Raw genomic sequence first — 25562 nt, forward strand, 5'->3', positions numbered from 1 at the left:
CAAAACTAGAAAGTGAACCGATTCAACTACATCGAATCAGAATAATATTGAAGTACAATGGCGTGCAACTTCGAGACAGTCAAATTACTCTGGAACATTGCGATAATGTGCAAACGCGAGATTGTAAGTTTTTCTACGGGCTACGGCAACGTTCTACTTTTTTTGATCGCATATTTCCTTAACATTTTTCAACACACTGAAAAATTGATGATAGTGTTTGCATGTCATTTACGGTGTATCCACGTTTAAGTGCAATGAATGTACGCCACATTATCACATCACATCGTGCAGTCGTTGTTTTTTTCTCTTCATCATACAGCTCCCGTATAAGAACTAAAACAACGAAGCGTGACTAGCAAACTTTCACCTAACAGTATTCATCATTTTCGTATGATTTTTTGTCTCGAAATAGATTACATGTGTACGATGGAACTTAAACCATATCCAAAGCGATAACAACACAAATTGCAAAAAACAAAAACAAATAAAACTTGCGTATAAATATGCCAAGTAGAGTTTAACGAGCTGTGATAGAAATGAAATGCTTCGACAATATTGGTTTTTTGCGAAATTAATTTCGGTTTTCCGGTTTGTTGAATATTTGTGCGTTTTTTTTTGCGGGCACGGTGCAATGGAATTTCGTACTCCAACGAATTTTTCCATTTCACAAAATTGTTCCGAATAGAAAAACAAAAATTGTTCAATGGAAAATGGAAACTTTTCGGCTTTTAAGCGGGGTCGGTTTTAATGACTCATTTTACGCATACGACCGGTTGTTGTTACATAAATAGTCTCGAACATTGTTAAAAACGGAAAACTCATTTTCTCTCCCATTTTATTTTCGGTCGAAATGTATGTAAAACATAAAGATTTTTGTCATTAAACCGAACGAGACGCACACTGGTAATAAATCAATATTTTCAGTCTAATGTAAAGACTCTCATCAACATCGAATCAATCACATTATGCTTGAAATAATTTCAAATTAATTGCTTGCAACCGCACATTCTCTATACACACCCATCCAATTGTAATGGCATTGTTCGGTTGTTAAAAATTTGTTATTTTTAAAATTGAAACCCCATTAATATAAAGTTTATTCTGTTTTATTGGTGCAAAGGATGTTTGTGTCTTTTTAAAATAACAAAATAAAAATCCGTTTCACAAACTATTTCATTTAACCATAACAAAGCATTGTGTTTGAATATAATATTGTTTTATTATTATTCAATCTCCCAGCTCCCATTTATGTGTATAACATACAACCAGGCCAATATATCGGATAAAGTATATTTCAAACAAAAATCTTTTATTTCAATGCATTAAATTGAGATTGAGATATGTTTCTTGTTATGAGAACGGTTTTGATATTTAAGAATCAACACGAAAAAAAAAGTTTTTTATTTTTTATTATTATCGATACATTATATCGGTTCATGAATTAAATGTAAATAAATTTTTTAAAAGCATTTCTTAGTACACCATAGAGAACACATGTCGTCGTCAAAAACTGTCTACAGCCATAAGTTCATCGACAAAGATCAATTATACTTTACAAAAAGGACTTGTGTTATTTCCGGAACAATATAACGTCTCCGGATATTTAAGAATATGTTTTATCGCCTCGAGTTCATTTACAGTGTGAAGAACAATACAAACAATATATTCGCTTTTAGTCGATGCGGGGTCGTTCATAAATGACGTAGGTGTGGCTATTAGTTGTGAGAAGGCAGTGTGTTGTCAAAAAATCAGATACTATTTTTGGGAAAACATTTTCCCGTGTTCTCCTATCACTGATAAACAATATTTTAGAAAATTACCTGTGGCATGTAATTTCTCTCCAGGTAAACTGATCTCATCGCAAGAATGTAATTTTGGTGACAATATGTAGAACGATGTGGAACAATTAAAACTGTAGAATGCTAACCAATAACAAACTTTAATTTAGTTGAGTTTAAGCAAAATATGGGAAAATCTAGTAAAATGAGGAAAAATTCAAGAAAATATGCGCAGCCGAGTAGGACAAGCTTACTACTATATACTAGTAAAAAACTTCATGCAAAAACCAGACTTCTCAACTTATCCGTCCTTATCCTTAGCGTAAGCCCTGCGAAAAATTAATGAAAGTAATGGCCTTCATTTTTACTATCATTCACTAACGCTACTTTATCCTTGCATTATGACGCGACCAATCCTCATTAATTTTCACTTTAATTGTTTTAATAGAAGACTCCAACAAAGCTGTTAGAGGGATTGTTCATGCGTTTCTTTATTAGTTAACCCTTAAGCAAGCCACCTTTTAAACTTGGTTTCACAAACCTAATATACGTCGACCAAAAAACATTCATCAGAATCAGCCGGTTGTTACTCAACTTATCGTGGTGTGAAGATTTTACGAAAGAAAGGTTATGGGCACTGAGTTTCCAAAAAAAAAATTGCTAGACCCTGACTTTCAGTCCGGCTTCCGAGCCAAGACCCTGAACCTCGAAATTGATTTTATTTGATTTATTTAGAGGCTCCACTCACAGCCTTTTACAGCCAATAAGAAGTGCAGTCTGAACCACCACGGGTTTATGACTTCCAAACCACGCCTCGAAGTATGCAAATACTCTCTGAGGAAAGTGATATTTCGCCCAAATGTAGGCTAGACATATGAGCCCTAAAACCGAACTATTTTCTTGATTATGATGGGTGTTTTATCCTTTTAAATGAATTGACTTACAGGATTTCTTCTCTTCCTTGTGTTGCAAATTGATTCAGATTTGTTAATCGCTTCGGACCGTACCGAACCGAACGCTTCAACTTCGAGTTTTTTGACACAAAGAACCGAACCGCAACTTTTATTTAGGCTTGATTTAGAAGCGTAACCTGGCCCTTTTTTTTACCCAAACCGATAATTGAATTGTTTTTGCATAGGTTCGGACGCATGCTTTCGATCAAAGGAATTTGTAAAGCATTAGCGAATAATAACAAAAATGAAACCGGACGTGGCATGTTCCAATAAATTCATCTTCTTATGACATTTTGACCATTTCCGCGTTATGATAGAGACAAAACAGTCAAAAAATTTGGAAAAAGTCTGGCGTCGTTTGTGATTCCTGTCCGACAATCTCCGTTACGTAGGGTCGTAAGGTACTAGAGAGAGACTGAAAGATAATGAAAACTCAATAGCAAAATGTTCCGATAATGTTTTGTTTCCCCCCACACACAATAAAAGTAAATCTTTTCTCATTGACCGTCTAATTAAAAACGAAAATGTTCTACGTGTACCAAAAGCACCGTTTTTGTTCCAAACCATTTTCATTCATTAAAGAAGATTGGTGGTTTTCATAAATTCAACAGACAGACGTTTCGTGTGCATAGATTTTCATTTTATAATTAACAAAATGCACACTCACATCACCATGAAATTCGTTAGCAATTTTGTATTTTACATCATTCCTAAGGCGATTATTTTAACGTAACAATTAAACGGTAATTAAAATTCATTTATTTCGAGAATATAGTTTGTGCATGCAGAGAGATGTGTGCTGGTAAAATGCTATTCATCATAACGAATAAAAACCCATTTTATTGGTGAGATATGATCGAAAATGGACAGCTTAGAGTCGATGACATTATCTTCGATTTACATATAATTTGACCTTTGTCCCTCGGGGTATCTTATCCATATGGAAGATGGGTCTTACCACTATATTACTACTGTCTTTTATGGAATAATAAACGAAATGTTATCTGTGTAGGGCTATAAATTCCATGCAAATTGGAAGCGCCCATTCCATTTATGAGGACTGAGTGTAATAAAATATTCAAAATTCCATCAAAAAACATAAAAGTTTTGTGCAAGGATTAGCGAGAGCGAGAGAGATAGAGTTAGGCCAATAAGAACATAATGTCTGAATGGGCATATCTATTGCTCATTGCATGATTTATAAATCTAAATGTAAACATAAAAGGCGAAAAAGGTTGATCCATATAACAACAACAACAAAATTATATAAACACATTGTGTTGGTGATATTGACTGCGGTTCACATCAAAAGGACCATCCACAATAATTCAAAACCGTACATAATATCCACTCCACAAACACACACATTGTGCCTCCATATTAAATTCGTCTCTCGAAAGTCCCCAGTGTTTTTTGAATAATGCATTATGTGTTTGTGTTGTGCCTGTTGTGTGTATTCATATACGTTTTATGTTGTTTTACAACACGGCTTATTTTGCCAGAGATAGATATCTATCTACTTCACAGGCAAAATACAGCACACACACTATACACACTAGAAACAGATTAACCAAACTATTTTATTTGTAATTTGATACTTTTTTGTGAATAAGGAGAGACTTCATCTCTCTACTTTAGTCTACGGTTATTGTTGTTTGTTTTATGCTATTATTTTAGGATTTCATGCTATAAGTTGTTGCATGAACGAACGTAATAAAGTCATGCTGATAGTGGGCTCTCTCGGTGTGTTAAATTTATGGAAGAATTTTGTTGTGCAACTTTTCGGTTGTCTTTTTTTTTATGGTGTTTTAGCTTCTTGTATTTCCCAAATTGAGAATTTTATTACGATAAAGCCACTAAGGAAACTTTATTTTGGAGCACACTGAAACAACAAAATGTGTTTCTTGGTCACTTCTCAGAACACATATTTCATGCACTTAATGAATATGTCCAAATATGTGGCATATGGTTTTCGTTCCGATTAAAAATGGTTTAAAATAACCGGAGAACTCAAAATGATTTTTTTTAAAAATATATCTGGAATTCGATGATAGAAATGTGCCTGCAGCGACCGACGTTTCAATTTCGGTCATGGCAAGATTATGAACACATTTTTACTGTATTGGTGTGAAGTAATGAATCGATTGAGAATGAAATGAATCGGTTAGGAAGGCATGAATTTCCACTCTCATAGTTTTCAAAGTAGACAATTACCTCACGGGACTTTCGGACTCATAAGGCCGTGATTGAAACCCATGTTACATTACGCGATACGAAAAAGTTTTGTTCTACGACTTTTGTTATCTAGCGCTAAGGGCTAGAACGAGGGTAGCCTTAGTGTGAATCTCAGCTTTCACACATCACAGAAAATCGAAATTGGTGTCAAAATGAAGGTGTCGCAGGCAAATGAAGAATGGAATCGAAAAATAAAATTTTCGTTGGCGGTTGGGCTTGCCTGACAAGTTGAAAAATTGACGAAAATTTTATTTTTAAATTTTCATTTGGCTCCAATACCTTCATTTTGACACCAATCTGGATTTTCTGCGATGTGTGACTAAGTTTCAAATAGTGTTCTCATGAGGGACTCAAAGTGCCGTAGTTCAATGGTCTATTAACGATTTGAGATGCAGTCTTCCACGGGACTGACAACGTAAATGACATCTGACGAAATTTCTGATTCAGTCGACTCTGATTAGCACAAATTTCCCCGTTAAATATTTCGTCACCTATCGCATGGATCCACTGTAATCCGTTGTAATTTCTTCGAATTACTAACTAGCCTTTTAACACATAACCAATATCGAACATTAGCTTGAACTTCACGAATTAAATTTCATTATCTTCAATACTAAAACTGCGATAACCATCCGAACAAATAATGCAGGTACTTATATACCTACTAAACAGTAATAAAAACGAAAACCTTGTGCCGGTGCGATATAAACGGACCTGGAAAAAAAATCCGACCAAATCGCTTACCATTAAACTCGTAAAATGATTTTAATTTCGTAATTCAACAAATTGGAAAAGTTTCTTGGTTAGCATTTTAGCTTCTTGGAATGGTTTACTACTCATGCTATGTTTCCTTTTAAACCGTGCACTCGGTTTGTGTTTATTTCTGCGTAGCTGCACAGTGATTCACATTGCCGAAAAGTAACGTAAAACATTTCTGTTATCTTAATTTATCTATCGAACGTTTTGATTGATTATCATTATAACACCGGCTACAGAATACCATCAAAATGAAACATGCATTTCGAGGGGGAATACAACCAGACCGAGCTGTGTCCAACAAATATTCATAGAACTTTAATGACATGTTTTTGGGCAAGATATTCTTCAAATCTATTTTTTTACGGTGAAGCTATGATGGCTCATTCTTGTGCTAATGTGATTAGAAGATTGACGTGTCACTATGGGTCTTTCCTTTTATCTTAAATCTATGATCGTAAGTCGATTTTGAATTGTCATGTTCATTTATTTGAGGATTTCGACAATTTTCGATAATTTTGCTTAATTTCGATAATTTTGCTGAATTTCAAGACATTGGCTGAATTTCGACATTTTTACTGATTTTTGGAGAATTTCTGTAGTTTCGCTGAATTTCGAGAATTTTACTGAATTTCGATAGTTTTGCTGAATTTCGACAAGTTTACCAATTTTGCTGAATTTCGTCAATTTTACTGATTTTGAAGAATTTCGATAGTTCTGCTGAATTTCGTGAATTTTGAAGAATTTCGAGTGCTCTGCTGAATTTAAAGAATTTTGCTAAATTTCGATAAATTTGAAGAATTTTACTGAATTTCGAGAGTCTTGCATAATTTCGATAATTTTGAAGAATTAGGGTAATGGCATCGGATACAAGCCCAGAAAGAGAATTTTCGAAAAGTGGCACCTTCGATACCTTCGATTCGATTCGATCGAATGGAAATAAATGCTTGTACCACCATCTTCTCCAGTTATTTTCCCCTCATCTAATTTACATTTTTGAGTAACAAAACTACAATGGTGAGAGGTGAATACGAGTCCATTATCAATCAAACTCACACAATATTCTAAGTGATCAGTTATATGTACAGTACGTGTACATAGCAAGCATATACATTGAATGTAATGTAACACACAAACTCCTCATCAAATTGTTAATCAAACTTGCGTTAAAGCTTCCTAATGGATTAATGAAATAAACATAGAGCCAAACTAAGTAGTTTATCAGAAAAGTGACTTCTACTTCAAACTCATCAAAAAATCCATTTATCATTTCGCTTTATCTGTTATATGTGCTATGTTGTAAAATGTATGGTGTATAATAAGTATAAGTACTCACATCCAATCCATTGACGAACGTAAAACGTGGTATAGATAATAAAATGAAAACCACAAACATGTACGTAGCATATCGTTTACATTTCGTAGAATTATCAATATCCATAATAATTATTCCATAGATTTGTTCCCCTCCGAATATACTTACATTCACACAGCCCACAAAATTTTTTATCAGGAAACATTACAGATTAACATTCTAAATTGACATTTCGCCATTATGATAGATAGCATATGAATAAAAGGGCCCTCTCTCTCTGTCTCCGTTTTGTACATAATAAATACAAAGTTCAATATTACATTTTGATGCTTGTGATACGTACGTGTCTCTGATTTCGTTTCGTATTTTATTCCCGAGAAATGTCTCCGCAGCTCTCACCCTTTCGTGACATATATATATATTTTGTGTTTGAATATGAGAATATTGCCACTCTGCCACGGTATACACTTCTCGTCGTTGTGTACAATACATAACAATTTCAGCTTCAAAAATAATTCATCCGAGTGCCAATATTATTAGAAAGATTTGTCTACTCAGCAGCAAATCAACTATTTAATATAACTGGCAACACACCAGCGCGTTTTATTAAAATTCTAGTCACATAATTCAAGTGGCTTTGTCTATCAACTTCGATGTGTATAGGAGAGTATGATGGGGATGCTGGTTTTTTCTTTTTGTTGCCGGGGATGATATTTGGCTCCAATATTTCAACCCTTAGGATCAGTCAGTTTGTTTAATATGTTTAGCATGAGAAAACGAACATCAACTAATATTCAGAGAAGCACTTTTGCTGTGCAAACAGTAAACAAAATTGAAGAATGTTTTGGATATTGACAATATTTTATAATCAAAAAATTTGAATTTTAATACCGGCAAATGACAAATATTGTACGTAATAGTCACTGTAGCGTGACGACAACCGTACGTAAAATATAGCTTAGATGTTCAACATTCTCAAACAATCTGTTATTTGAGATTCAACGATCGTGTTTGACATAATTTCTATTTTCCATACTTATACTTAAGACGGCGTCTGGATAGGGATTATGGCATCCGTTCTCTTTTCTCAATTCTACCGATAGAGTAAGATTCACTATTTCACTGAAAGACGTTGCTGCAACAAAGCAGAAAAATAATTAATTTTCACTCGACGGACATTGGCTTTGTTGCAGAGACATCTTTCAGTGAAATGGTGAATCTCTATCGGTAGAGTTGACGTAGAATGGACGAAAGAAAATTGGTGCCGTAATCCTCTCCCGATATTAATTTCACTAAAAAATCCCAGGTGGTCGATAGAACTTCAACCTTAATCTTGCTATTTAATGCCTGTAGTAGATTTTTGTTGTTCGTTAATTTATTTAATAATTTAAAGTTGTCTGGAGTAAGTATCGCAGTCGAAAAATCTAATACTTTATTTGCTTAAAATATTGCATCCAGATATTATCTAGTCATTAGGCTCTCTACCTCGTTTACAAAATCTACTACTTCCATAGTTTTAATGTAATTTTTCTTTATAAATGAAGACTAGTCGTCGTTGTCGATAACATATGAATAGTCGTTTTTGAAGGTGTTAGTTCCCCTTTCATGGGAATGGATTCATTTAGTTTCTATTGTGGAGATGCAATTCCACTACTAATAATGATATGCACTGCACATTGTATGTTGAATTTCCACAAAATATGCGTCACTTGTTGAGACACTAATCGATCTATCAAGAAGTCACAAAAACGAACCACAATGATAATGTTCGAACATTCCTTCAATTGCAGACTACGGTTTGTTCCTTCTCGTTTCCCACCCGATTTTATTCCACCCATCCCAAACCAATCTGCCAATTCATTAGTTTAACGCTTGTGCCCTAGATGTGGAATTTTCTATTATTGTTTGTTGAGAAATTGAAAACGAACGAAAGATATTTGAAAATAAACTCGCATGTACAGATGCTAAACCTGTAGTGTACAAAGTGGAAACCGTTCAGAGTAAGGAAAATAAAGAGATACAGAGACGAGAGTTCAACTATTTTCCTATTTTCAATTTATTATTTTCTTTTTTGTGTTTTTGCTTTTATTTGCCGACAAATTATTTGTTGTATTTATATTCCCTTTTTTTGATTTGTTTTCCTTATGGGAAGCTGGATATTTTGTTTCAGAACGACTCTATTTTCTCTATTTATTTGCAGGAATTTTTCGCAATAGCAAATACGGTCTTAAAATATTTTTTGATAAAAAGAAAACGAAATGGAAGATAAAGTTGTTGTCGTATGTCCGTTGTTAACATCTCGAATAAGATGCCATCATATTTGAAGAATCCAATGTATTTTAAGGTTAGTTTGGACGAATGAACCGTGTATTTAAAGATGATCGATAAAATTGCTTTCATTTTAAAACGTTCAGTGCATCATTGACTTTGCATTAGTAGATTATATACTAGGGACCAGTGGTGTCGAGTAAATGGGGACGATAGGGGAAATTGTACCACATCGGATATTCTTGCAGGGGACAGCACTTCCCATGAAATGAGAGGATAGTTCTACCATTTCTAACATTGACTTTGGTCAGGCAAAGTTTTGAAAAATTCTCCTCTTGCCTCCACGGGCAAAATCAAAGTCGGCGCCTCTGCCTAGAGAAAGTAGAAAACTCGAAGAGAATGATTGCAATTACGATGGAACTATGTCATCTTTCGACTTTCAACGTCGGTTTCAAACATTTCGGATCCTATTATGAGTATTAATCTTTTGAGAAGTCTAGCTAAGAGAAAATCAATGAATTGTAACAACATTCATGGAAAATTGCATGAAAAAAAAACGCAAATTTAGGACAGCAAAATCTTTTTCATTCATTTCATGAGTGTGAATTGTAATTATTGTACATATCAATGTCAATGAAAGTGTAAAACAGTTATGGTCTATTGTCCGCCCGAAGGACATAAAAATTTGATTTTCGTTTTTAAACGCACTCATTTTCATATTATTTTGACATAAAATGTTTAAGACGCATTCGCCGATCGATACCTGTTCTAGACTTTCATTGATCAATGCTGGTCGATTTATCTTGAATTTAATGTCACAATAATATGAAAATGAGTGCGTTTGAATCCTTTTTATACACATTTGCGTTATTACATCGATTTTGACGCATATTCTGCACCCGAACGCAAAACTTGTACCAACGACATTTTCACAAAGAATCCAGATGACTGGACCTTCTACAGACTTTCTTTCAAGGCATATTTTTAACTATTTAAATACAAAATTTACCAAAAATGTTTTCCGATGTGTTTTCGCCCACTTGTGACGCAATTTCTATGTATAGTGACTGACATTCTAATACTGAGACTGGCTGGTTTTAGAATGTTAGTCGCTGTAAGATTTTCTCTCTAAAAAATGTTTTGTGTTCCAATGGGTTTTTATGAAAAGACAACTGCGTCACTAACTTAGCTACCGCTATACGTTCAAGATACCACCGCAGGTGAAGTTTTTGTGCGATATTTGAGACCGGGAACCTTTGTACCACCAATATATAAGTTTGTCGCAACGCCATAGATGCAATCAAGACGACATGGCAGAAAAACATTCAGTGCCTAGTAGGCAAACCCTACTTTGTCTATTAGCGACCACTGACTTCACAAACAGCAGCTAATAAGGAAATGTGATCCAAATGCAACTTACATTCCCGCTCTAGCCCATAAATTTTCTATCGCACACCCGATTTGCAGTTCAAATTTCAATTAGATTTCCAAAGTGCATAGACCCTGATTTTCACATAAAGCAGACCATTTCCAACGTATACTATATATATAATGCTATTGCTGTTGTCTTGAGTCAATTTATTAGCACCAGAGTGTCAATGTTTTCTCAAATCATCATCATCAACTACGGATGATACAGAAGTGTAATCGGATTTACCATATAACACAAGAACGTTTCAATTAGAATGAGTTCATGGGAACGGTATAGGAAAGTTAAATGTTAAGTGAGAAAATGTAATGGAAAAAGTAAACACAAAATCATGATGGAACTAACAGGAAAAATAGTTGAAAATGAACCACATTTTATATTCCGAGGTATTCAAGGTATTTACATACCTACTTACCACAGATCAGAATGAACACACAAATAAAAATCCGTTTGGAAGATAAAGAGTACATTTGAATCAATCTCACTAACTACTTGAATAACAAACACTTTCTTTATGCTGACTTATGCATGACTTTACGACACACATCAAAGTTATATTTCATGGATGGATCTATCATCTATACAAAGCAATCAAAATTTTTTTTTCGGTCTCTCTTTCTCGTAAAGAAGAAATTCATTGAATTAGTTGACAGACTAACATTTAAATAACACAAATCATGTCCCATGTAGACGTTTTTCTGATAAATCATTTGGTATTCAAATGAGGTCATATTTTGACTCGACAGCAATTGACCTCCTGGTTTGGAAAGATGTCATGGTTATTGTGGTGGTTCATTATTTGATAAATTGAGTTTTAAGAAATGATTTTACAAACGTAGCTTCTGAGTGCTTACGCTTGCACTTACATTGAATTTCTTTTCGTTGTACAAAAACTGTTCCATTGATGGTGTACAGCGAACACGGTATAATATGGTAATAAAATTAAAAGCATTTAACAGAGCACGTTCAACTGACGCCTTTGTCTTGCATCGATCAACTAGACGAACAACGTCTAACGTAGTAATTTTTGTAATATTATGTTGCAGACTCTTGTGTTTTGTGCCATGATTTTTTTACGTTGAATTTTCCAACTTATAAGTTAGCTCCACAAGTTGTTTGCTTTCTAAGTCAGTCAAAGTTTTTGCACAGCTTTTTTACTTTCTTTGTCTTTGTGTTGGTTAGGGGAAAGTGCTAGTAACGCTTATTCATTGTGAAATTTGTCTTTGGTTTATAGTCTCTGTGAAAAATTAACGATTGGATGCTTCAATAACATTTTACAGATAGTCATCTGTTAACAACCGTCACAACAGAAATAACCTATAAACTCTGGCTAATAGTCTTTTATAGTAAAATGTATGTTAGAGCCAATGAAGTACAAGATTCTGTATACAAAGGTTGAAAATCATCTAAAAATATGTAATAGATTAGATAACAATACTGGTGTTATGAGTGTACGTGACACCACTTTTGATACCAATAATATCAGTGTCTATACCAATAACACCAGTCTAGATACCAATAATACCAGTCTCGATACCAATAATACCAGTCTCGATACCAATAATACCAGTCTCGATACCAATAATACCAGTCTCGATACCAATAATACCATACCAGTCTCGATACCAATAATACCAGTCTCGATACCAATAATACCAGTCTCGATACCAATAAAATCAGTCTCGATACCAATAATATCAGTCTCTATACAAATAATATCAGTCTCTATACCAATAATACCAGTCTCGATACCAATAATACCAGTCTCGATACCAATAATACCAGTCTCGATACAAATAATACCAGTATCGATACCAGCAATACCAGTTTCGATGACAATAACGTTTGCTCATGGAAAAATATGGATGTGTTCGTCTCTTGATTAAGTAAACAACTCGATTCCATTAATGACGAAAGTGTAGTTACTTATCTTGCAATAATTTAGCAAATCTTTTATCGCATACGAAGTAAATTAAATACGGGGAAGATGTGTGGATATTGGGCGACCAAATCGTAATAAACCACAAAACCATTGGATACCACCGGAACGATTCATAAAACTGGGAAACAATAACAACACAAAACAATACGATTTTTATTCGGTAACGCCATATAAACCATATAATGCTCTGAGGTAATTTATCTCTCGACGGTTGTTTTTTGTTCGTTCGTTTTATTTTTATTCGTTTTGTCTTGTTATTCTGTGAACCAACAAAAATTATTGCCTGAACGTTATGCTGCGTTAGATCTGGATTTTCTCCAACAAATTGTGCCATAATATTTATAGTTCAGAAATGAATCTTTTTTGGTGAGTGCAAAAAAAAAGAAGAAGAAGAAAATGAAGATTGGGAATGGAAGGGAAAACAAAACACAAAAGAGTGGATGGAATTTCTTGTGTGCTTTTCATTAAAAATGAAGAAAATCTGTTAAGCAAGAAACGTATAATGATCTTTCTTCCATGTAATAGATCACATGTTTTCTTATGAGGCATGGTTTTTAATGGTATGACAACAGAAAGAGCGTATATGTACACGAGAAGTCGGTGCGGGTTTATTTGTTCGATAAAAACAGACAGAATTAGGCACTCGATTAACCTCACTATTTTTAGGTTTTGCTTAAATGTTTTACTTCTTCTTCTCTTCCACTTAGAAATGAGTCTGGTAAAAGTTTATCTCTCGAAATGCGATGCATTTTTAATTTCCCAAATGCTGTTTGCCTTTCAACAATGCGGGAAGATAATTTATTAAAGTTCTCTTGCCATTAAAGAGATAAATATTGCAATTTAATCGGACATATGCCAATGCAACGGATTCAATTATATTCTTGGTATTATATCAAGAATTGAATTGGATTCAATTAACCTGTCTCATGATTTTATTCGTCGACTTAAGACTGTTGCATTAGTAATTCGATACAGACGGATTATTCGTGCATAAGATGGATATAATGTGGCATTGGTAGTGTGTGTCAGAGGTTCTTTTTTACTCTGCATCTTAGTTATGACATTTCTCTCATTATGCAAATCCTCGAGCAAATTGTTGATTTTTTTGAATTAAAAATGTTTACTGTAGATGTAACTGATAACAGGTGGCGTTGGTTCCGCAATGCTGGGTAGGACGTCCTCTGTGAGTATTTTTTTAGCTAAAAAAAATATTGTCATCCGCTTCTACGCCGTCTCGTTCATTTATCTTTTGATGACTTTCTTTAAGAAACCAGCATCGTCACTCATAAGTCTCGAAGTGACCGTATGTACTAACTTAAAGTATTTAATTTCATCGTCACTGAATTATCCATATGAATAGTTAAATGTGAAAAAGGGACCTGTCACATTAGGGAATTTTAAGAAAAATGAAATTTCATTCATTTGGCTCAGCTTCAAATAGGCTAACGATGTTTTTTGACAGTTAAGACAAAAATCATCGTCAACATATTTGTTACGGAGTCAAATGAACAAAATTTCATTTTTCTTATAATGCGCTATAATATCACATGTCCTCTATTTGCATTTAACTATTCATATAGACGTATAGACGTATAGACGTACGAACAATCTTTCCGACTCAGACAAAGAAGTGATAACTATTTGGAATTACTCTTTTGTCCATCAGAGAATTCGGTTAAACGAACGCATTTTGCATTGAATTTGAAAATGCATTTCGTTCCCCCCCAATGAATATGTAATAATTAACCGAAACTAATCCTTAAATTTATGTTGCGTGCCAGGCTGCCAACACACAATGCGATTTTACTTTGATGGTAAACACATCCATTAATTATCGCAATGTGTACATGCAGGAAAATACACGCCACTCACACAAAAGGATAGTGGACATTTTCATCAAATTTTCCTCTCTTTCTTTTTTAAAAAGTAAATAAATGAATAGGGTGAAGGAAATTGGGTCCGGAATAATCGGAATTATTTCATTGACCCGTGTAATAAATCCATCAAAAGTGTTCTATCATTCGACTGGAGTCTATCACCCGACAGAATAACCATCGAACAATCAATCATGTGCAATTGGCCTAGTTCCCAAAGCGATCACCTCTACGTAAGCTTACTTAACCCAGGTGCAAACGACATCCAAGTACCTTTCAACCATGTAATTGACTTCCCAGGTGCTTTTCCCCATTTCCATCAAATTCAAATAAAATTTTCGGGTTTGGTAGCATGTACAGACGGACCGAGATGTATAATAATATAGGTTTTTGTATCGTATCCCGTACACACACCGGGGTATAGTAAAAACCCTAAATATCGAATGAAAACTTTTCTCGCTTATCATCGTGCAGACAATAAAATATCCCATTTTATATAATACAGACCATCGAACTGGAGTGTATTCGATATATATATACGTGTGTATGATGGTGGTTATAAAATATCCGCAGGTTAATTGAATTAATGGTGGCGCCTGCCAAACTGTTTTCAGTTTTTGTCGACTCGAGGGAAAAAAAACCACACTCACAAAAGATGTGTTTTTTTTTGTCCCGACATCAAATGAATGGAAAACCCCGAAAAGTCGTTGAAAACGGCTTTTGGTATCGTCTACATATATATGTATACGATAAGTGTGTATAACTTAACTCGGGCGTTTGTAATCTAAGAATAGAAAACTCCAAATGGATTGAAAATTAATGAAAAAGTTTTGTTCGGGAAAAATTTAATTACTTATTGATTGCGAATCATCCGAAAGTTAATCAGTGTAATGGATGGGATCCGGGGATGATTTAGTAATTGGGTGAATTATTAAAATTATAATTTTAACAGTCTTTTTGTGTGCATTTAATTGGATTATATTGCGCTTTTGGTGAAAATGTTCAGTTTGTTTGCAGTAGGAGCATTGGGATTATTCAATTAGACAATGAGTGAATAAATCTATCGAGATAAAATACCATGCAGATTTAAGAACCACTGAAGAAATGTTGGCAATGCAGTGCCGAGTTTTAATTATAGGTGGAGCGGAGGGTGGCAGAACTACTTGAACTAAATCGTATGCGAATATAGAATTAGCTCCACTCACGGTTGTCACACTTCAATGGAGCTCATTTAATCATTCACTCCACTTTAGTCCAAGAAGTAAGGCACACCTCAGATGGCGGCTCACATCTTTGCATAGTACGTCATACGATTTTAAACGACTAAATCTATACAGACGAAGAGCGTGTGAGCGTGTGAGAGGTTTTTAACCTACTCCATATACTGCGATATCCGATAACGACAAATATTTGTTCGACCAAGCGCTACTATATTTGAGCGCTCCTGAACAAGGATTAACCGACACACATCTTAAATTCGTGTCGTGATGGAGATATTCGTCCCAAAGGAAAGAACTAAAAAAAAGTAAGTTGCCGGTCGGGCCAAACACGTTCGTTTGACTATCACAAACTACCTGTGTAATAAAAGTCGTTAGACAAACCTTATTCGTATTGTGTGGTATAGTAATATGGCAAAGGTTTCAAATCGTGATGCTCCGAAGCAGCCATGGGTCAGAAATCTTTCAAGTGTTATCCGAACAAAGTGAGTGTTCGCTTTCGCAAATTGTGAATCACTCGGCAAGTCCAATACTAAAACCAATTTCCACAAAAATTTAGTTACTTAGCATCTTCACTACACGTTAATTAATTAGCAGGCGTGACGTAAGTCCAGCGTTTTTTTTTTGTATTACACCTAATTCAGTGCCGAAAAGCTAGACGTGCACTGGCCTCCCAGAGGTGCAAAAAACAAAATGTTTCGCAAGATTTCTGACTCAAGCAGTTTGTCTATTGACGTTTGGTTTTGACAAAAATATGACGACAGCAACTTGAACATAAAAATTTTGTCTTTGAAGCATGTGAACTCTGCACAATCATTGTACTTATTATCTCAAAACCAAGCTGCTGACACTCTTTTATCAACTGTGGTCATAGCACATTATCCCAACTGCTTCGTAGATATTTTTTTGCATCGCAAATCAAACCCACTTCCTGATTATTTCCACCGCAAATAATATCTCTACATTCTCTCGGTGATAAGTCAACTAAAATCATATTCAATTCCGACTTTGCCTATATACATATCTCATACTGTGATAGTCTCCAACTGCGGTATAATGGTTACACAACACCTACATGGTCGTTTCTTATCTGATCGACAGAATGACAATATCCGTCCGTGTGCCCAAACAATCATTCTATGTAATATACTTCATGCATCACTGATTTATATACAAAACAATATTCTCGGCCAATAGGTGTGTACATAAAGGACTCAATCGATTTCTCTGTGCTGTTGGTTGTAGCAATTCTGTTATTAAGCAATTTTTTCTCGTGAAACGATCATTTGTTATCGACACAATCACAATATGAAACGATAAGCCTGAATTGGTGTGGTCTAACCAGAGCGAAATCTATGTTGAAACAAATGAAGTAAAAGATTTTGTATTAATCTCCAAGCAATAGTTAAAACAAATGAAGTAACAGATTCAATCGGTGTATGGCGATACGTCTGCCTGTTATCAAAGGATGAAAAAGGAACTACTAGAGCTGTTGCAACATCTTAGAGATGTTCGTATCAACCTTCTAAATAAATCAAATTGACAAAATAGATTTAGCAAAATATTGAAGCTCTACCGGTCTGGTATCGACTAGTCGTCGGGCAACCGATACTTTCGATGTCATTTTTTTGTGCATTTAAACGCAAAGCGGTTAGCAGATAACATCTGATATTTTAATTGCCAAAAATATGATTGACATTGCTGGTATGCGAACCATTCATACCGAAAAAATATGTTTTTTTTATTTCACTGATGTGAATTGCGACCATGCAATAATTGTTTCTCTGATACGCTGCTTTGCTTCCACCAGTAATTCAGTGTCTGACATTGGATCGATGGATGTTAGGTCAGCGGATTTAGCGTAGGCTAATGATTACAAATTGAGCAAAATTGCATTCACACAGTTAACAATATTCGCACTTACTATCAATGGTCATAGCGATTAGGCTCGGATGTTGTGACTCTACAATTCCAGTACCAAGCCACGGATCAATGCCGCCATTCGTATAAATTACATTCGTTACACTGTGGTTCAGCGATCCCAGTTCTCGAATCAGAGCATCGTTTGCAGTAATTAATAGATTTGCGTTGTAGCTGCCGAGAGTGTTTGAAGAGAAAGAGTGAATGATAATGACGATAAGACACGAGCAATTTTGCGTTGATAGGATCGACAGTTATGCTGCGGTTTTTCATTGTAATCAGACATTAGCCACTGTCCAATCAACGCATAATTGTTCGTATTCCGTCCTAAACGATTGCTGTAGAAATCATCCCAACCTTTCACCCAATACTCGTTGACATTTTTCCATGTGATAGAAAACGGAAATTCGTCCCGGTATCCATGAAAACTCATCGGCTATCAAGAATGAACCAATCTGTGTGCACTGACTGTAATACCACTGTCGTCCTGACGGAATGGAAATTGTTACTTTAATGGACGCATCACTTCACCCGCATTAAAAGCACACATTACTTCCAGTATCCGTTCCGACGGCACCCCATTCAACATTACTGCTACGCTCCACTATACCATCGAAACTCGGATCAAAACATTCCGGTGTCCCGTAAATTAAGTCAACCCATTGTGCAAACGAATCGAACGCATCGCCGGGTATTTCTTCCATTGCACGACAGAAACTTAAAATGCCCGGAGTACTGAAATACGTTTAACGTTTGTTTTTAAAACGTTTTCCACACAGTCATATGGTTTGCTGGGTCTATTTAAGTTATCGTTCCGTCTAATTAATGTAAGTAGATAACGCACATCGACTCAGTGGATTTACCCATATCCACTTCAAATTTTACTTTCAATTTATTTCATGATAAAAACGTACCCAGAGCGTTCGTGCTCGTCTTTTCATTCCAATTTTTTTGTTTTCTCTGTTTGTGTGACTAGACACGAAAGTCATAAAAAGCCAGCACTAAATAATGTAATAAATTCACTGTGCGTACGCCAGCCATTTGAGCAGCTGTTTAAATGATATTTTTAACATAACACGGTAATTATAGACTTACTGAAGTCTGTTGATATAGTCCGTAACGAAGAGAATATAATGTTCGTATAATGCGGCAATGTCAAACATTGAATTGGTGTCCACTGGACGGCACAAATTTAACCTCTCTTGCAGGTATTCACCTTCTCCATTTTGTATGAACCTATCCATTTCGAACAGTGCTTCGCGAAGTAAGTCGGTGCATCCACTACTTCCGGAGTTACGAAAAATACTTTCCAATGCATCGTACTGACCTGACTCGTTTCGATTTAAGTTCAGATTGAATTCAAAAGTTGAAGTTAAAATTTGACTCACTGAAACTGTACAGGGTGATGTCGAATATTCCACTCGATGACCAGACCTATTTCAACAACAAAATGTTAATTTTTTGAATTACACAATCCGGGCCTGCATATTAACCCCGTCAACCAATCCTGGATATTTTTTCCGTGCCCACGTAGCCATTGATCCACCATACCCGGATCCCCACAAAATCACTTTCGTAAAATAGCTGACCGATGGGTCCGATCGAATGAACCGAATGAATGTTGCGATGTCGGCCAGGCTTTGTTCTACCGATAAATATTCCAGGTTTTCGAACGAGGCATTTCTGTAACAATTGGAAATCGTCGGAAAAAATTCGTTGGCGAAATTCCATTTCAATTACTGTGTTGGTCGGTTATCACCGAGATATCTGTGATCGAATGTGAAAAGTGCTGCATTTGTTTCGGCAGCTATGTCAACCATAAGTCCACTTTCAATCCATGTGGTTGTATAGTCGCGTGCGTCTTTAATGTAAATGTATAACGGTCCCATCGGTTGGTAATAGTCCGTATTCACATGATATGCCTGTGAAGGGACGTGAAATTATTTTATTTTTCGTTTCTTGAGCAATCGAATACTCGAGAGGCAACTTACAAACCTAACTTTATCGAAATACTGCGGACGAAAATGATCCAATCGTGTTTCAAATTCACCGCGTGCACTTAACGTAAAACTGGCGGCTTCAAAGTCACCTGCGAATACATTTCCGTTTAGCACAGATAACGTTCCGACTAACGCAAATATTAAAATCAGCATTTTCGCTTAGACCGATGTAACGTTTAGTGAACGACTAAATATTTGTTCAAAACGTTTAACACGAAAAATTAGTCTCAAAAGAGACTATATACAGTGTAATCATCAAAAAAATTCACCGATAAAACTATATCAGAAGTCGACTATCTTAGCCGTGTGTAATGGTTTTAATTGTAAGGAAATTATCACGTCTCATATGGCAGATGTTTGAGAAATAGTAATGCGTTTCAACAATATATACATCAACAATCTTCATATGTTGCAGGGATAAGATGTTAAGAGGGAATACGTGCGGTTAAATGATTTTGACTGGATGAGTTTTTCATAATAAATAATTTACCCGCCGATCATCTGGGTTGATGGGGGGTTAATTTCTCAATCAACTGATTTATTTATAGCTGAAGACAATACAAATTCAATCTTAACTGTGATTGTCTATCGACAGTGAATAAGGAAAATCCGAGACGAGGCTGTGAAACATGTCAATTAATAAAAGTGTCCATTGAGTGTCAATTATGGAAGACGTTGAGTGCCGACGAAAAAAAACAAGGAATTGAGGTAAAGAAACGGACGGAAAAAATGAGATAAGACAAAAAAAAATGTTGCTCGTAAAAAACAACAACGAACCAGATGACACACCTTGCATAATAATAAAATGACAGGATACAACGACTGCTGACACTTATTTGCCTTTTGGTGTTTGTTTTCGAAAGACGAAACATAGCCCATAATCTCATGTTCCAGCATATTATTAGAGAGACTCTACGATGTAATGAATGAATAAAAAAACCATTCGAAAACATGTTTATTTTGACTGTTTCATCGACATTTTTTTTGGTTCTTTAAATATTTACTTTTTGTTCTTCTTTTTTTCAATTCGGGTACAGTATTATGCTGCTAATTGGCTATCTACCTTTCTTTCTTGAGAACATCTTCAATTTTTAGATGTTTATTGTTTGACCTTCGTCGACAAGTTATCACTTAGAAGCCTTAGAAACATTTGTTAAGACCAGTGATGTAACAGATTCTATATTAAAAATTAGGCGAGTGCCATACTTTGCAACAAAATGTTAATAATGGTCATTACTTCGAATGATTATACTTAAGTAGGCATGCATAACATTAACTAGAAACATACGCTGTGGTCATCTGTTATTCCCAGCAAGAAAAACAATAGCGATAGCATGTGGCTAGTTTGGTCTTATGTTGTAAAATTAATGTTAAAAATAAACGAAGTAAAAGATTATATCATAAATCTGTCGAAAATACTTTAATCAAAAGAAATAGTAGATTCATAGAATTTACTTGTCATCGTTATGCGATCACGATTTTATTTGTCGATATTTTACCTTATTATTGTGCTCTACACACACTTCATTTTATATTGTCACCTTTGCAGTCACACGTCGAAATCAGTCAACATTTTTATTCAACAATTTATAACTCTTAAGAATTATTCAATCTTTCTGAAAGGCCATAGAGCGGGAATCATAGTCATGCTCGCTTGCTCGCTACGAGTTGTAACTGTTAAGGAGCCATAAGAAAAGGTTACTTTGAGAGGTGTGGCAACTTTCAAGAAGTTGTAACTATCGAGAAGTTGTAACTTTCGAGAAGTTGTAAATCTCATTATTACAACGTTTTCGAAAAGTTACAACGTTCTAGAGAAGTTACAACGTTTTCAAAAGGTTGCAACGTCCTCAATAAATTACATTGTTTTCCAGAAATTTCAACGTTTTCGATATGCTGCTGATATGTTGCAACGTTTTCGATAAATTACAACGTTTTCGATAAGTTACAACATTTTCGATAAGCTACAACGTTTTCGATAAGCTACAACGTTTTCGATAAGTTACAACGTTTTCGATAAGTTACAACATTTTCGATAAGCTACAACGTTTTCGATAAATTACAACGTTTTCGATAAATTACAACGTTTTCGATAAGTTACAACATTTTCGATAAGCTACAACGTTTTCGATAAGTTACAACGTTTTCGATATGTTGCAACGTCATCGAGAAGTTATAACGTTTTCTAGAAATTACAACGTTTTGGAGAACAACGTTTTCGATAGGTTGAAATGTTCTCGAGAAGTTACAACGTTTTCGAAAAATTACAACGTTTTCGATAAGTTACAACATTTTCGAGAGGTTACAACGTTCTCAAGAAGTTGCAAAGTCAAGAAGTTACAACGCTGTCTAGAAATTAGAATGCTCTCGATAAGTTTTAGGAGATTATGATGATGGAAACAGTTGTAATCGATTGCTAGTTACAGATTACAAAGAACGCTATAACCGCAAATAATGAGCGTTAGCTCCAGTGATGCAACTAATATAAATTTGGTTGCTTCAATCAACATCAAACTCATTTAAAACCAACAGTCAAACCAAATTTCTCCATCGGATGCAAAATAACTTATTTGCAGTGCGGTCAGCATGTATTTAACACAGATTGCGTCGTCGTCCGGCCAATTTTGTGACATGTGTGTTAAAAACAGCACCCCACTCGATAGCAATAATGTCTGTATCAGAAATTCGACACATTAATTCAATAATTTCTCTCTTAGTTGCAAAGACAGATTAAACTCTCGAACGTAATTTGGCCGGACTGAATGCGTTACATGTTTTGGGTGGTGCAATTCAGGGTACACACTTTCATTTTACTTTCATCTTTTTTGCCCGCCACATGCTGAGTTGATTCTATTAAAGATTACAGTACTGCTTTTATTAGGCTAAATTCACAGGCGATGTCATTATTTGAAGTGATCGTCCTTCGGGAGACGAGAGAACGAGGGGACGGTTAATGTATTTTATGTTTATCTTATTATATGACGAAAAACAAGCCAATTCACTTAATCATTATTCATTCTGTGTTGCATAATATAATCAATGTAAATATTTTCTTTCATTTCAGGTAAGAATTCGTTCGGATTTTTTTGTTCCCACTGTTCAACATTTGACAAAAAAAAGGATGTCGAGAGTGAGTACAAAATTTATGTGAATTGCAATTACATTTTGACTCGGAGATCATGTGTTGAATGAAAATAACACGGCGAAACGAACAAAAAAAAAATCATTTTGCATTCAGACAACCCATACTTTTGTGTGTGGAATTAAAAACAATTTCTTATAACTGACTTCAAGAATTGTATGTTATTTAAACATCAAAAGAATGTAAATTGTATTCAGGAGAAGTTTTTATTGGACTGACAAATTCCTCCAGTGATACAGAGTCTTCGTTTTTTTGTGTGTATAACATGGAAAGAAAAGTACTGTGTCGTGCTGTTGTTATACACACGCACATTGGACGGGTATATAACCCAAAAATGATAAATGTTGTGTTGTATATATTACCGAGATATGGTGAATAAAATGGGAAACATCTCTTCATCATTAGATACATCTTATTCTCTTTTCAATTACTCCGTACTCTGTACCATATCCAAAAATAGATTCCGGCGTTGTTCTTTAATTATCGTGTTGTCTGTGTGTTGTTGTATATATTTTTGTGCCTGGCTTTTTCTGCATGACGTGTATATAAGGAAATTCCTTTGATGAGACACCTAATAAACGAACATGTACTTTTAATTAGTGAAACATTTTTTTTTGGTATTTTCCTCTATTTTACAAAAGAAAATGGTTTTTGTTTGAAAGCGAGGGTGTTCGGTTGGAATACAATTTTCTTTTTGAAGCACACACACTCGCGAAAAAAGGAGTTTCGGTTTACCATTTTTCTCTTAAAATTAAATTAATTGTAAGGGCGACAGTAATATGAATTTTGTATACGTTTGCAGCAGAGCGTCGTCCGGGGACTTTGTTCGTTTTAGTATGAATGCGTGGGACGGAGGCTCTTGTCACTGTGCTCTGTGGACAGAGCCTATTTCGTACCAATAAGAAAATATTGTTATTCGGATTGCTCCATGTACAATATCTGGCAGCAGTTACGACATTCAAGCCTAACATTCAAGAGCAATGTACTCTTTGAAAATTTATAGCCTACATTTAGGCGGGGAAATATTCGTTTTTTGATGATTTCTCCGAACCAATTTTTTTTTTGAAAAATCGGAAATTTGTTTACCTTTAAAGCAAAAATTGGTTGGTGAGTCATAACTGTGCAGGTTGTGTAACACATTGTATGTAACAGTAACGCATTTTAGAGTGCTTTAATGGTTTCTTTTTTTCAAAAAAAAGATTTTGGTTCGGAGAAATCATCAAAAAACGAATATTTTCTCGCCTTAATGTAGTTACAAATTTGCGAAGGTTACACCACTCACCCGATTTAAAAAAAAACCTATTTTCCTGGATTGGTATTGACAATACCTATCATTTGTCGTGTCATTTTCAACGTTTATTTTGCCATAGATATCACCAAAAGACCTTAAATCACTTAGGTGGCCCTAACTCACGAAAAGCCGACCCGAATATGCCCATCTTCGAACTTAGCCTCACTATTTCGACTGTCTTTCAGGGAAAAAAAAATTGAAATCGGATTTGATTTACTCAAGATATTGACGTGACAGAGATACAGACGGACAGACAAAATTTTTATTGCGGGTTCGTCATCTATGAATATAGGCGAACACGGCATCAATTACACACGGCATCGTAATCCTATGAGCTCCTTTGTACTTCGTACGGGGATAAAAATACCGGGGGGCGTAACTGCTGCCAGATATTCCACATGGAGCAATCCGAATAACAATATTATAGTGGTACGAAATAGGCTCTGGGGTCTAGGTAATTAATACAGCATTTGCAAGCACATCATGTCCACAGAGCACAGGGACCAGAGCTCCGCCCCACGCAAATTTACAAAGGGTCCATTGTTAAATCAGAAATATAAAACAAGAATGACCGCCCAGAAGTACAATATTTAACAATATTTTTAGTGGGCATCCTGCTCCATTACAAAAATATCAAATTGACGTTAATTGTACTTTCGGTCGATAAATCTTAATTTAACAAAAGTAATAAAATCAATTTTCATTAAATCGCAAAGTTGTAAACCATTTGAATGTCATTTTCCACAGGATGTAATAACCAGCATTTGCGCGACATACAAAGTAATAAAAATTCTATTCCAAACATCTGATCCATAACGCACACAGAGCAAAGGCCTGATGTCAATTTTATGCAGAACTGGATATACAATATCAATCCCAAATATATTCCTCCTTCTACACAGTGACTGGTTTAAATCGCCCAAAAAATTAAAGTGAGCAGTTAAGCGTATAAATGTTTGAACATCATAAATAAAAAAAAGATTCAAATCGGTGAAACCCTTTGATTCAATTGGCTTAATTGTCTGCATAAATCATAAACTGCAAAGTTTTCTCAACAGTAAACGGAATGGTTTGCGATAAAGATGAACAAGACCAAAATGCATAATAGCGATTTTGTGTTCTTTATGGCATGTGAGAAATAAAATTAAGGTTTAATGTATTCCATATGCGGATAAATTGCCGAAACGCTGCTTTATGGGAAATTACGCTTGCTGTAAAATAAAAGTTTTTAATGTGCCAAGTGTAATTAAGAGGTCATTACACGAGGAACGTTGAAAATAATTAAAACGTTTAGCGAATGTGGCGGAATGTGGTCTTCATTAATTGTTGGGGTTTTTAGTTGTTGTTGTTGTTTTTGCGATAAAAGAAAGGAAACATTTAAATCTGATGGTTTGAAAGACAACCAGACAAGTTGATATTAAGGTACCTTTCGAGAATCTGGTTGC

At 35.0% G+C, this 25562-nt stretch overlaps 2 protein-coding genes across 3 annotated transcripts in view; one reads left to right on the forward strand and one right to left on the reverse strand.

Annotated features, from left to right (window-relative positions):
• LOC119072236 overlaps positions 1-25562 on the forward strand; it is a 273319-nt gene that overhangs the window by 167391 nt on the left and 80366 nt on the right. The window lies entirely within an intron of this gene.
• Positions 17505-19888, reverse strand: LOC119072252 (putative serine protease K12H4.7). Its single transcript, XM_037177436.1, has 9 exons — positions 19679-19888; positions 19428-19609; positions 19181-19370; positions 19076-19121; positions 18783-19014; positions 18241-18422; positions 18045-18174; positions 17692-17861; positions 17505-17633 (listed from the first exon to the last, which is right to left on the reverse strand). The coding sequence occupies exons 1-9, from the start codon at positions 19838-19840 to the stop codon at positions 17509-17511; spliced, it is 1419 nt and encodes a 472-aa protein (XP_037033331.1). The 5' UTR covers positions 19841-19888; the 3' UTR covers positions 17505-17508.

Source organism: Bradysia coprophila, assembly GCF_014529535.1.
Source record: "Bradysia coprophila strain Holo2 chromosome IV unlocalized genomic scaffold, BU_Bcop_v1 contig_81, whole genome shotgun sequence".
In the NCBI taxonomy this organism is placed as follows: Eukaryota; Metazoa; Arthropoda; class Insecta; order Diptera; family Sciaridae; genus Bradysia; species Bradysia coprophila.